The sequence below is a fragment of the Dicentrarchus labrax genome, unplaced genomic scaffold (genome assembly GCF_905237075.1).
Source record: "Dicentrarchus labrax unplaced genomic scaffold, dlabrax2021, whole genome shotgun sequence".
NCBI classification, from domain to species: Eukaryota; Metazoa; Chordata; class Actinopteri; family Moronidae; genus Dicentrarchus; species Dicentrarchus labrax.
The window spans coordinates 2007223-2020177 of NW_026136712.1; the positions used below are offsets into that span (position 1 = coordinate 2007223).

The 12955-nt window shown below is 40.4% G+C and overlaps 1 protein-coding gene across 8 annotated transcripts in view; it reads left to right on the top strand.

The window, feature by feature from the left end:
- Window positions 1-12955, top strand: part of rbfox3a (RNA binding fox-1 homolog 3a) — a 289238-nt gene that overhangs the window by 243248 nt on the left and 33035 nt on the right. For 5 of the 8 annotated variants that reach the window (XM_051416824.1, XM_051416821.1, XM_051416822.1 and 2 more), the window contains 3 exons: window positions 820-912; window positions 3730-3790; window positions 7665-7718. In XM_051416824.1, coding sequence (XP_051272784.1) covers window positions 820-912; window positions 3730-3790; window positions 7665-7718 — 208 coding nt within the window. The remainder of the gene's footprint in view (window positions 1-819; window positions 913-3729; window positions 3791-7664; window positions 7719-12955) is intronic. The other 3 variants (XM_051416825.1, XM_051416826.1, XM_051416828.1) reach the window with 3 other exon arrangements.

Below are 12955 nucleotides of genomic sequence, written 5' to 3' on the forward strand. Positions count from 1 at the left end.
TAACATAAAGCCCTTCACACAAGCAATGATCAATGATAGCAGAGAGGATTGTTCAGCTCTTACTCTCTGCCCGCTTTAAGCTCACTGACATAGATAGATGAGGCTTTGCAGCTTCGGGTTCGGAGGCATGTTCTGCTGCGTATACGGGCTGTTTGAGCGAGCTGCCTCTCCAGGCCCAGTCTGAGACGCAGACAGGGTCTCATGAGCGAGCTGCGTCCCGGGGCTCTGAGTGGAACGGCTGACTGATGCCGTGGAGATTGTAATTGTATGGCACTTATCTGCTTTCCCACAGGGCCTGTGCACACCAGCAACTGCATCCTACAGCAGACACACACACAAACACACACACACACACCCACACACACACACGTCCCAAATTCCATTGTGTGTGTGTGGAGGCTTTCCATTCCATCTGCTAATTTAATCAGGTCCATATATGTGAAGAAGAGTCTAGAAGGTTGCTAGAAGGAACAGGGAACAGAAACATGCATACACACACACACACACACACACACACACACACACACACACAGTGATGAGGTGGTAATTTCATTATAATCAGGGCTCTTGTCTGTGGTTTGGTGTCCTGTGTTCCCTTTCCTTACTGTAACTTCAGCTCTGTTTCTCATGTTTGTCTAACCAGCCTGACATCTCTCTGGCTTCTGCTTCTAGATCTAGATCTCCTCCTGACCCGCAGCTCTCTCATCTGCTTTGTGTCTTTTCTTCTCTCTTCTTTCCCCATGTTTGTTTCATCATTTCATTTCTGGACTTCTTCCCTTTGTCGCTTGATTATTCAACCCCGCCTCCTGGCCACTACAGGGCTTTGGGTTTGTAACATTTGAAACGAGTGCAGATGCTGACCGTGCACGGGAGAAACTAAATGGTACAATCGTAGAGGGACGCAAAATAGAGGTGCCTTCCCTTTTCCTGTCTCTCCTTACCTCCTGTTCCCCCTCTTCTTTTACTCCCCCTGAATCTCTCTTTCCTTTCTCTGCCTGCCTGACATTTCCTGCAATACTCCCCCTCCCTCCCCCTCTCTCCCTCCATCCATTTCCTCTCTCCCACCTGCCTGCTGCACCTTGAACGCTGCATGCCGAACCCTGATCCGTAAGTGTGTGTGACAAACAGAAAGACAGACCTACTGAGCGGTGTGTGTTGCAGTGGTTTTTTTTTACACAAATGTTGAATTCTGCTTTGCTCGTGATGGATTGTGTCATGTGTGTTTGTGTCTGTTTCTTGTGCATGAGATAAGGGTGGCTTTGGTTTGAGTCAGAAACTGGCCTGTTATAAATGTGTGCCTTACACCTTGTTCAGACTTGTTGACCTTAAACCAGTTGTTGTCCCATTTTGATGTCACCCTCCTGTTGCATGGAGAGCAACATTTCCCCATCTGTCTGCTCACTCTTTTTTCCTGTTTCCATTTTTCCATTTGAACTATAGGGCTCATCTAATGGATGAATCTTGAGGCTGTTTCAGATACTAACATTTTTTACTGTATCACAGGATCTTTAATTTTTTTTACCTTGACAACCTTTCATCTGGAAAACCAAAAAGCTCACATGCAGCAATGCTATCTCTTAGAAAATACTTTTAAATACTAGTATACTACTGTGCTTTCCCATTCATATTTTTGAAGACATGTATATGCTGCCTGCATTTGATTATTATTTATTTTAATTTTTTTTTGGTGCGGGTGTACAAAGCTTAAAGCAGATGGTAGTTTTGTTTAAATACTAGTAAATTAGTACGTTTTTTGCCAGCTTTGAGTTGAGGTTTAAAGTGTGTGGTTAGCTGGTAACACTTTTATTTTAGATTCAGTATTATTATGCTTATTATTTCCTATTTAATAATAACACTTATACCTTTTTATTTTATATGTTTTATATATGTAATACCTTCTTACTTTATATGTGTTTGTCATGCATTACTAGCCAAGTCATCATTGTAAAGGAGAATTGGTTCTCAATAGACTTATCTGGTTAAATTAAGGTTCACAAAAATCTTTTTTATTTATTTATTATTTATTAATATTTTAATTATTTTTTATTTTGAAGCACATTGAGTCTACGCTTGGCGTATGAAATGTGCTATATAAATTAAGTTGACTTTAGTTCACTCATCCCTCAAGTCACTTTTCAGTTTTTCAATATTTAACCCCGACCACCATGTCTCCTTACCTTAACTAAGGGCTTTGAGTGCCTAAACAGAGCCATACAAAAAATTCATTATGTTAAAAATAAATGTGGGTAGCATTACATTTTCTCCAAAACCTATTTGCTGTTGCAAAATTTGTGGTATTTGTGTAATCTCTGAGGTGCATGCAGGGTTAACTCTGCAAGGGCCTGTTCAACCTGCGACGGGGTCAGGCCTGGGTGAAAGTGAGCTGTGAGTCCCTACAGGCCATTTTCACAGCAGACATTTTGACTTGTCAGAGCAGGGAAAGCACACAATCAATAACATTAACGATGGCTCCATTCCATTAAGTGTCCCAGTAAGCAGGGTCAGTGCACAATTCAAGGGCCTGGGAACTGGTTAGACTAAATGGAATGCAGCCATCATTAATCTTATTGATGAAAAGGGTCTATTGTGAAATTATTAGCAAATAACAAACCTGTCAAATAAAGGGTGACCCAAGCTTCATGTTTAACCCTTGTTAATACGGCAAACAAGCCATCTTAAATAAGTCAGCACCAGGAGACAAAGAGAGGTCCCTTTCCTTCCGCTGTTCCACATGGGACCTTATTTTGGAAAAACGACAATGTTTAGATCTTGTATGAATTGTCCTAAGAATAACACAGGATGGTTGTCAGTTTATATCACCACAAGTTCCCTGTTTAAGCGTACCCTTTAGTTTTGTGTGAACTACATGTCTTGTTTTGTACAATCCATCACCAACATGGCCATCACCTTGGTACATTTCATTTTGTTCTTCTAGAACGAAGGAAAAAGTATTAAAAGAGGTAGAAAAGCAAGAGTATGGCCAAGTTGTTCTGGTACCAAACACACAGGCATCGCAGCTTCAAGGAGAGAGAAAGTCATGATGATGGCAACTTTTGGGTGTGTAGGCTAACAATTTACATTGTTGTACTTAAACATTTTTACCACAAACTGCAGCTTTCTTAACTTGTGCAGTTATCTTTTAAATTGAGAAACATCATATGAGTATTTCATGGCCCAATTCAAACAGGATTAAAAAAAAAGTAACTCTCGCCATTAACTTCTGTACATATTTTTCCAGAATAAGGTACCACGGTGGTCCACCGGTCTTAAGTAGCCCTGTTTTTTGTCCTGAAGCCTCATTTTTTCACCTGTAAATCATCTAAATCAGACTCACTGGGAAGTGGGGGCAGACGTGTGTGTATCAGTGGAGACAGGATGGATGTAGACATAACAGTGAAACAAGAGCACCTCCAAAACGGGAGTTCAAGAATTTGTTAAGGTCTCAAATAAAAATCTTTTGTAACTTTTCAGGTTTTTTGTGTGCATTCATTCCAATTCTAAATATTGTTTGACTTTATCTCACTTACTTTCTCTGATGTTTCTGAATGTGCTTCAACATCAGACCTTTGACTCACTGCATGTAGCCTCATTGCTGAAATTATAAAATACCAGCATGGCATGGACTGTGGTTGTGATGTGGATTATCCACAGTGTGCGCTGTTTCTGTTTGTTTGTGTGTGTGTTTTTGTGCGTCTGCCCTCACACTAACCGCTGTCTGTCTGCTGACAGGTCAACAATGCCACAGCCAGAGTAATGACCAACAAAAAGGTGGCAAACCCTTACACAAACGGTAAGACTTAAGCCTTATTTTCCGTCTCTTCCCAGCTCCTTTGTACATCTTCTAATTGCTGCTTGCCTTTCATTTCTCCCACTCTCTGGTTTCCTTGCCCATCGTTACATTTCACTCCCAGTATCAGATCTGGCTGCATCACAGAGTGCCAGATCTTATGGTTATATTTATGAGGAGAAGTGAATCGTTATGATCCAATTTCACTTATTGAGCTTGAATTTTTGAATGAAAAGAAAACCAAAAGCTACACAAAGAAGCCAGGCAGCAGATTCGGCCTTCACACAAAAAGAGTTGTTTGATTATTGAAACCAATATTTGTCAAAGAAGCAGTGGGTTTGGTTTGAAATATCATGCAAATAGCAAAGTGAAATCTTTTCTTACTCGTCAGGGAAAAACGTTGAATGGGTAAAAGGTAAAGGGCGGCGTAGAAAGAGGAAGATTGGAGACAGAGGGTGGATTTAAAGCAGGAGGAGGAGAATTTGGTAGATGGACGAGAGAGTGAATGGGTAAATGAATAGAGCCAATAAAAGGAGCCAGGAGGCATTCGTGAAGAGAGGGAGAAGGACCTTTAGGTTGTGTTTCTCTCCTCCGTCTCACAGACATTCATGTGGATGGAATGAAAGAGTAGTGGAGGGAGAGGGAGTGAACAGCGGAGATGCTGAAAAGTAAAAGAGGGAGAGAGGGGGAGGGATGGATGAACAAGGGGAGGAATTAAATGGCCAAAACTGGTCAGCACCTCTATTCCACACACACACACACACACACACACACACACACACACACACACACACACACACACACACCTCCATCCTGTTTGAGGGTGCAGAGAAAGAGAGAATGAGCCCTGAAGGGTTTTCCATTTGTCACTGTCATCAGGCCCCAAGAACAAACACACACACACGCACACACACACACACACACACACACACACACACACACACACACACACACACACGTATTTCCTCCCAACTCATCTCTCTCTCTCTCTTTCTTCCACTCTCTCTCTCTCTCTTTCTCAGTTCTGTTCAATCTGCTTTATTGGCTTCAGCTGTGGTTGAGCAAACTGTTGCCAACACCAAAAATACAACTGAATAAAAATAGAAGAAGAACTACAGTAGTGCACAACAATCAGCATTTTTTTCTGGTCCCAAGTTGGTTCTGAATTCTTACAAATCTTCTGACAAAACAGCAAAAAATGCACTGAAGGAAGTAGACACAATATTTGCTAATACTTAATTTGATGTGGGGTGCATAAAACATGTTTTTGTCTGTGTTGTTTGAGTTTTTCCATGTGAAGCACTGGGCTGCATGTTTGTATGAAAGGTGCTGTATAAATAAAGTTGAGTGGATTGTCCTTCTGGCATCCGCAGACTGCTCTGCCTTTACTGTCGGTGATCGTGACAGTGAGTTTCCCAACAGACAGATAACATTACTTAAAGAGGCACACCAATTGCAATTTTCTTGGCTGGTTCCAAAGTCAGACCTGCTGATTCCAATTTTCCTTTCGAAGAACTATAATTGACAGCATACACAAACATTTTGTAACTTCTCTTTGATGGAAAATTCTATTATATGTTCATAATAAAACACTGAATAACAGAATGAACAGAGCCTTTTGTACAAATAAAATCCAACTGAAAATGATTGTAGTATATCTTATGCCACCATTTCAATTCCACTTCCACCAGCTGCAGGTGAGAGGAATCTTGTTATGCCTTCTTCACTCATATGTGAGACTCATTGGTTGGTCAGTGGTCATGGGCAATCAAGTTTAAAACCAGCGGATTTCAGTTACCGGCTGATTAATTGCTGCATCTCTAGTCACTTGATGCTAAAGTAACCGTTAACTGCTGCTAATTGTAGCTGCTGTTAGCTAGTTAGATCAGTTAGCCGTGCAGTGACAGAATGGACTGGTTGCACTGCAGACATTTTGACTTGTCACAGAAGAAAAAACATCGGTGGACTTGATAACAGTTACAACAGTTCATTTCCAATAAGTGTCCCAGTAACAGTGACAGTGAACCAGCATGCACACTGGCAGGACCTCCACTCCATGGAATGCAGTAGTCAGTAATAGACCTGTGAGGTTTGTGCTATGACATGCCAAACTGTCTGCTGTACAACCGGTCCATTGCACTCTGAGACTGTAGGAGCGCCAAGTAGCAAAAAATATCAGTTCTTGCATAATGCTGCTTTAAAGTATTTAAATGCATTTAATGACATCTTAATGGAAAGTGCAGATTGTTCCACTGTATATGAGGTCAAATGAATTATTCATGTCACTGTTAGAAAAAGTATTTGTCTACATTATAGTTGTCTCATGACAGCCAATGTCAAAGCCAACCACACATCACAGTTTGATATAATGCTAACCGGAGCATGTGAGCGGACCGGGAGCGGAGCCTTATCTCTCGCTCCAATTTCACTCCGGTCGCTCATGCCCCACCCAGAATGCATCTTTGCACCTGCGCGCACACCCACACTATTTTCTTTCAAAAGTATGGAGTTTAATGTGTATTTCAGAAAAGAAACTGAGAAGTCGTACAAGTGTACTATTCCTGTAAAAGTAACAGATGGGGATAATGTGGAACAAGAAAAAGAATGCGGCGACATTGTTGCAGTCGGTAAAGAGTCGTTTTGGAATCTATAGACACATTTCTCGGAAACACGGCAGTCTAATACAGGAACACACTGCCAAATCAAAAGGTGAGCTAGTCTTTTATTTGTGAATAGAAGATTGCAGGTGAGGGTTGTACCATGCAGGGGTTCTTTGAGCGGAGTGTGTATGATGGAGTGGAGAATGCGCAGAACCAGGCGGAGCTGACGAGCAGCGCAGTGACAGGTCTGTGAGCGAGGAGTGGACGTTCACATGCTCTGATGCTAACACACAAAGCTAAATAGTTTCTTTATGGCATGTTTCGAACAGTCGTACTTAATGACAACAGTTCAAACATTCATAAAGACTGCTTCATGTTCACGAAAAGTGTCCTGTCAGTCTTATGCACCCACCTTCAAATGAAGTGTTACCCAATATTTAAAGATTCAAGAGAACAGTTCCAATCAGGTGCCACATCAGCAGCAGATACATTGATCAAATAAGGAACAGAAAATATTCATATTTACATATCAATATATAAATATCAAAATGCTGCAGTAGATACATTAAATCGAAATATGGTAATAAAAATAGATATCGATCTGTGGAATAATGTGAACTTATTGATTGTGCTTGGTCAGTTTCTGCATTTTATCCCATGTTACAGTAACAGTTGAGATTTTCATTAAAAATGCTGCATTTAACAGTAGCTGGGATTTTTAGCAACTGCCATGTAATGAACTGATGTTTGTAAACGCACTTGACATTATTGGTGGCACTTGCACAGGAAATACCACATGCACATACGTATTTAATGCATAACAGACCAACCAATAGCTGTCTATTTTGCCACCATTACATATCAGATTATTTGTGTATGATTTCTTTCAATGAATATGTAGCAGACTGGGCTCTGCTGTACTACTCCTCAATGTCAAACGGAAATGTGGGACATGTTTTATGGAAACACACATGATATAACCAACAGCCAGAAAACCCTTTTCAAAATCCTACAAAGAGATCTCTTCAACATAAGTACATACAGTATAACTCCTCATTGGACGAATATTGCAGCAAAGGCTCATATTGTGATAGCTTGTATTTTAAAAGGGAAAAGATAATAGTGTAGTGATTCTGAAGGTTTGTTTTGGAACTCCAGACAGATACAAGTTCATTCAGCAATGCTAACATTCACCCTGTTGTGTATGTGTATGTGATTCTGTGTGTGTGTGTGTGTGTGTGTGTGTGTGTGTGTGTGTGTGTGTGTCTCCTGTGCAGGCTGGAAGCTGAATCCAGTGGTTGGAGCGGTATATGGTCCGGAATTTTATGCAGGTAAAGAATCAAACAGTTGAAAAGAAAACTAATTGAAGAACATATACTGTACTATAGAATCTTCACAGTCTTTATATCCACCCTTCTTTTTTCATCTTTATTTTCCTTTGTCTTCCTTCCATGTGTTGTGTGAAGGACATGTTTAAGCGTCCACCTTGTGCATTGGATCTAGATCAGAAACAAGATAACAGATGTACATGTTTCTGTATGTGCATTCCTGGCTTCACCCATTTATATGTGTATATACCTAATGGTGTGTGTGTGGGTTGGAGTGCGGCTCAGGCTGCATACCCCCATCCGAACCCGACCTGAGTCCTAGAGAGTAGAAATCAAGCCCGACCCAAACCCAACAGGCAGGGGCGATCCTAGACCATTTGGTGCCCTAGGCGAGCTTCACTGATAGCGCCCCATCCCCACGAAAAAGAACTCATGTCCAAAGAATTGCACATTTATTTAAACAATGATAATACAAACAATATAACAATATGTGCAAAAGAATAAACCTGTTCAATAATAAATATACAAAAAATTAACTTTTAAACATATTTTTAACAGTAGTGCAACATCTGAGAACAGAAAGTGCACACTAAAGAATCAAAACAAAAAATTAAACTAACAATAAAACATTGTGTGCAAAATTAGATAGTGTAAAATGTGATGTGAGGTTGGTAGGAAGAGCAGCATGCTCTTGTTGTGTCTCTTCTGGTGGCTCTAGGTCCATAAACATAGAGAGAACACACAAGAGCAAATACATTGACTGGATGAGACATGGCACAACATATTGTCATTTTCACGTAAGTCAATACATTTTTATCTTCACAAACATTCACTGACACATTAAACTCACCTGAGGAAACCGGAGCAGCTGAGGTGCATGGCTGTTCCTGGTCTGATGATTCAGCTGCAGGTGGTCCCAAATATTTTAATAGTGAATCTAAAATGATATAACAAACAAGTGTATTATCAACATGGAGTAAAGTTTTCAAATGATATTATTGTTAAGTTGCTAAGCATTTTAATTTTGACATTCTTTTAATATAAATTCACTTAGGATGTGTCTGAAATCACTCACCCATTCCCTACTAGTCACTACATAGAGTCCAACACAGTGGACTATATAGGGAGTAGTGAGTGATACAGGACACAGCCTCAGTCCCATCTGCTCACAGCTCTATGTGCACACCTCTCTGCATAAACATACTCTACCTGTATATATCATTTATTATTATTATTATGCTGTTTGATACAATATTCCATCAGTATGTAACTTATACTTATCTCTGTTCATCAGTATATAACATATGCTCATCTTTTGCACCTCTGTCTATAAAGTCCACATGTTGATATCCTCATCTGCATATGAGGCACTGACTCACTCAGCACTAGTTTGCACTCTGGTTGGATGTAAAACTGTATTTCACCGTACTTGAACTTGACAGTAAAGTTAAAACTAATCCAAAACTGAATCTAATCTAATGTTGCTATATGGACAGTAATAATAGACTTTTCACATCCACTCAGTTTTTCATTTCATAGCACACAATGATAACAAAGTGCTATATACTGTAGTTAGCATCAACTTGTATAGTGTTTTTCTCCAGTCAAAGCCAACCCAGGCCAGCAGTCTGAACCAGTCTTATGACAGTCTTATTACGACAATATTGGTCCGACTGCATGTTAATAACGACCAAACCTAGCCGAACGAAGCGGGACGTCACACACCCTCACTGCTACTTAACGTTAGCTTACAAGTAAGATGACATGATGCTACTGCTAGCTAGCATGATTATATCGTGAATGTTCGGTGAATTTAATAAATATATAATCAACATTACGTACCTTTCTCTTTTACACGTTTCTCCTGCTCTTCTTTTCTGTGCTTTTGAAAGTGCGCCCCGGATGGCTTTTACCGTTTCATTTTCCATGGACTGTAGCTGTAACCATAGTAACCCGTCGACACACAGCCGACCGACCGACTGCGCGTCAGTGTGCACGCTAGCATGTTGTGACCGTGACGTGTAACAGCTAAAGGTCACGTCAGAATTGTCATTTCTTTTATTTAAGTTTAATTTATTTTTTATATCACAGTATTGTTGTAGATAGAGGGATGGCAAAAACTATTAAATGTAAACGACAAATAAACGACAAAATGTTCACTTGCTGTCTGATATATCCCACCCATATAATGTAGAGAGTGTATATAGCTGCATCTTAACTTAGCTTATGTTAGCAAAACACTAGCTAACCAGCTAGCTAATCTACATCAATCATTAGCTATCAGGTGTAACTAGCTAGCTAGCTTAGCTTAATGTAGATTAGCTAGCTAGTTAGCTAGCATTTTGCTGACATTAGCTAACATGTAACTACGTAGATGTGTCTTTAAAATGTGGTTTTCTTTACAACACAGACAAGCCTAGCACATAGCATATTAAAGTACAGGAAAGGAGAAAGTTGACAGTTTCCAAAAAAGGCGGGATTTGGGAAGGGTCAGTTGTTGTGGTCACATTAGAATCAGGGTATTACATATGTGGGCGGTTCACCCGGTAATTTTCACTAAAAGGAACCTGAAGAACCATGTCAAGTAGGCTAGCCCAGCCAACGTGACCCAACCCGACTCAAACCCAAACATCATTCCTAAATTTTTGTCCAAACCGAGCCCGACACGTTGGGTCCCAACTGGTCCCGTCAGTCTTAGTGTGTGTGTGTGTGGTGGGGGGGGGGGGCACGCAGTTTAAAGTGGCAGCTTGGTTTCATTTGGTAGAAGTGCTGAGACTGTCCGCTCCCCTTAACTGCTCTCCTTTTTGCTCATTAGTCCGAAATCTGTTCATTCTCAGACAGCTTTACAGCACTCCTCTAAATAACCGCCCTGACAGAGAGAGGCCATCCATCTTTTTTATTTCTCCTTCCCTCTTTTTTCGCTTTTCTGCCACTGTCCCCCCATCCTGCCATCTATCCTTCCATCCACCAATCCAACCAAACTGCAACCTCAGATGACCTCCGCCGAACCCTACAGTATATCACACTGCTATGCTCCACTGCCTGTGGATCTATCCTGTGTGTGTGTGTGTGTGTGTGTGTGTGTGTGTGTGTGTGTATGTGCCTCTGCCTTTGTCAGTGTGTTTGTGTGTGTGTGTGTGTGTGTGTGTGTGTGTGTGTGTGTGTGTGTGTGTGTGTGTGTGTGTTTTGTGGTGTATGTTTATGTTGAGATACACAGATTTATATTTCTGATTATATATAACATGTCTTTAAAGTTGCATGCAAAACAAAAACTGCTCCATCTGTCTAACAGCACAAACACTTATGTACATAACACAACTGTTTCACTAGTTAGTCTAACACTAGTCTACACTTTAACCAGCCGCTACAGCAACGGCTGGTGTTGTTTTCACCTTGTGAGTCTGCGTGTCTGTCATCATGGCAAAATATGGTCCTGGAGACGCCTACCATAGCGGGGACTACCGGAGGTTACAAGTACCTTTCCAGGTTTTTATATGTCTGAGAAATGCAGTTATCGAGGTAGGAAGTAGGGGGAATCAGGGAATTACTTTTTCAATGGACATAATTAGGGACCATGATTTTACAGTACTAACATAGCTTAAAAGTTGACCCTGTGATGATGGTTAGGCATATTGAATATATCTGTCACAGTTCACCTTCTCAAACTCCACTCTCTCTCTTCCATGTGTTCCATTGCATCATACATAACGATTTTGCGCCACAGCTGGTGTGATCCCAATGCAAGTTGCTCTCTGGTTAACCTCAGTCCAGATCCTCCTGAACCTAAACTCACTTTACATAAACAGTAAGTCATACTGAAATAGTAGTAATCCAGCCATTTTACCACATTGAGTGTATCTGGCTGATTAACGTCATCAACTGTTCCTGACCTGCATCTTCAAACCCACAGAGCAGCAGCAAATACTGAGTCCAGTCCCGAAACATGCTCTCCTTTTTCTTCTTCCTTTCTGACCGATCCCATGGTCAGAAAGGTCAAATAAGGGCAAAGTTCTTTTGGTTGTGGCATTATGTTGGTCATCTAATCTTCCAATCACTTATAATAATAACCAGTCATACTTGCTTTGGCTTTGAAAGTTTCAGTGAAACTGATCAGATTTGATGCTGTAACGAGGACGTAAGTGCCTGACATTAAATGCTCCACATCTGAGGCAATATTTACCTAAACTGTGCAAAATTACTTTGACAGACAGAGGACGTGCTAGATAGATTTTGAATTTTTACTGGTTTTGTAATGAAGTGGTGAGAACATTCCACATAGCAATACATTTCAAAGACATTAAATAGAAATATTTTCCATATATTTAAGTTATATCCATTTCTCCTGATTTAAACAGTTGTCCACATTTAATGTAGGTCACACTGAGGTTTTGCAGTGGTACAATGATGGAAAAGCGGAAAAGGTACAAATTCTGTGTTGAGAGGGAGAGCAGCTATACCATGGCCTAGGCTGTAAGAGAACTGATGAGACAACAATGCCAGCAATTCAGTGACGAATATTTCAGCAAATGAGTTTACATTTTTAATTACCAATAATTTCCCACATTTTTATTCGATACCCTGAACTTTTTGGTGAGCTGAAACTGTTTGGTTATTGCCTTCTGTTGGCTGAGGTTCCAATACTGTCTTCCCTTCAGCAATATTACAAGTTCAGCAAGTTCTTTTGCAGTGCAATATTAATTTATGCCTTAAAGCTCAAATCTTAAAGAAGAGATTTCACTTACATTTACAGTATTTAGTGAAATGTAGCCATATTCTACATGAATAACAATTCTGTCATTCTGATTATTTAACACAAAACTCTAATGATCATTAATCATTAATCGCAGAATCACATCTACATTATAGGCATTTACAGTCGCTGAAAATGTTTGTTTCCCATAGCTGGACACAGCTGTAACAAGTGAATCAGCTCTGACTTTATAGAATGGTAATGCATGGGGTGGTCTTAAATGCACCACTAAAGTTTAGCAAGCCTAAAAGACACCATAAGCCTCCCCTTCTTTACCTTAGGAGGGAGGGATAAAAAAGAGGGAAAACTACACAACAGGAAACAGGGAAAATCAGCCATGCCTGTATTCCATCTGCCCTTTGCATTTTTCATTCTGTTCATACTTTCTTCTCATTATTTGAATCTTTCTTGTGGCTCAGGTCTACTGGCATTCATTCACCCATACATACACAGTGCAATTTCTATCCACGCCTCCACCCTGCATTTTGCC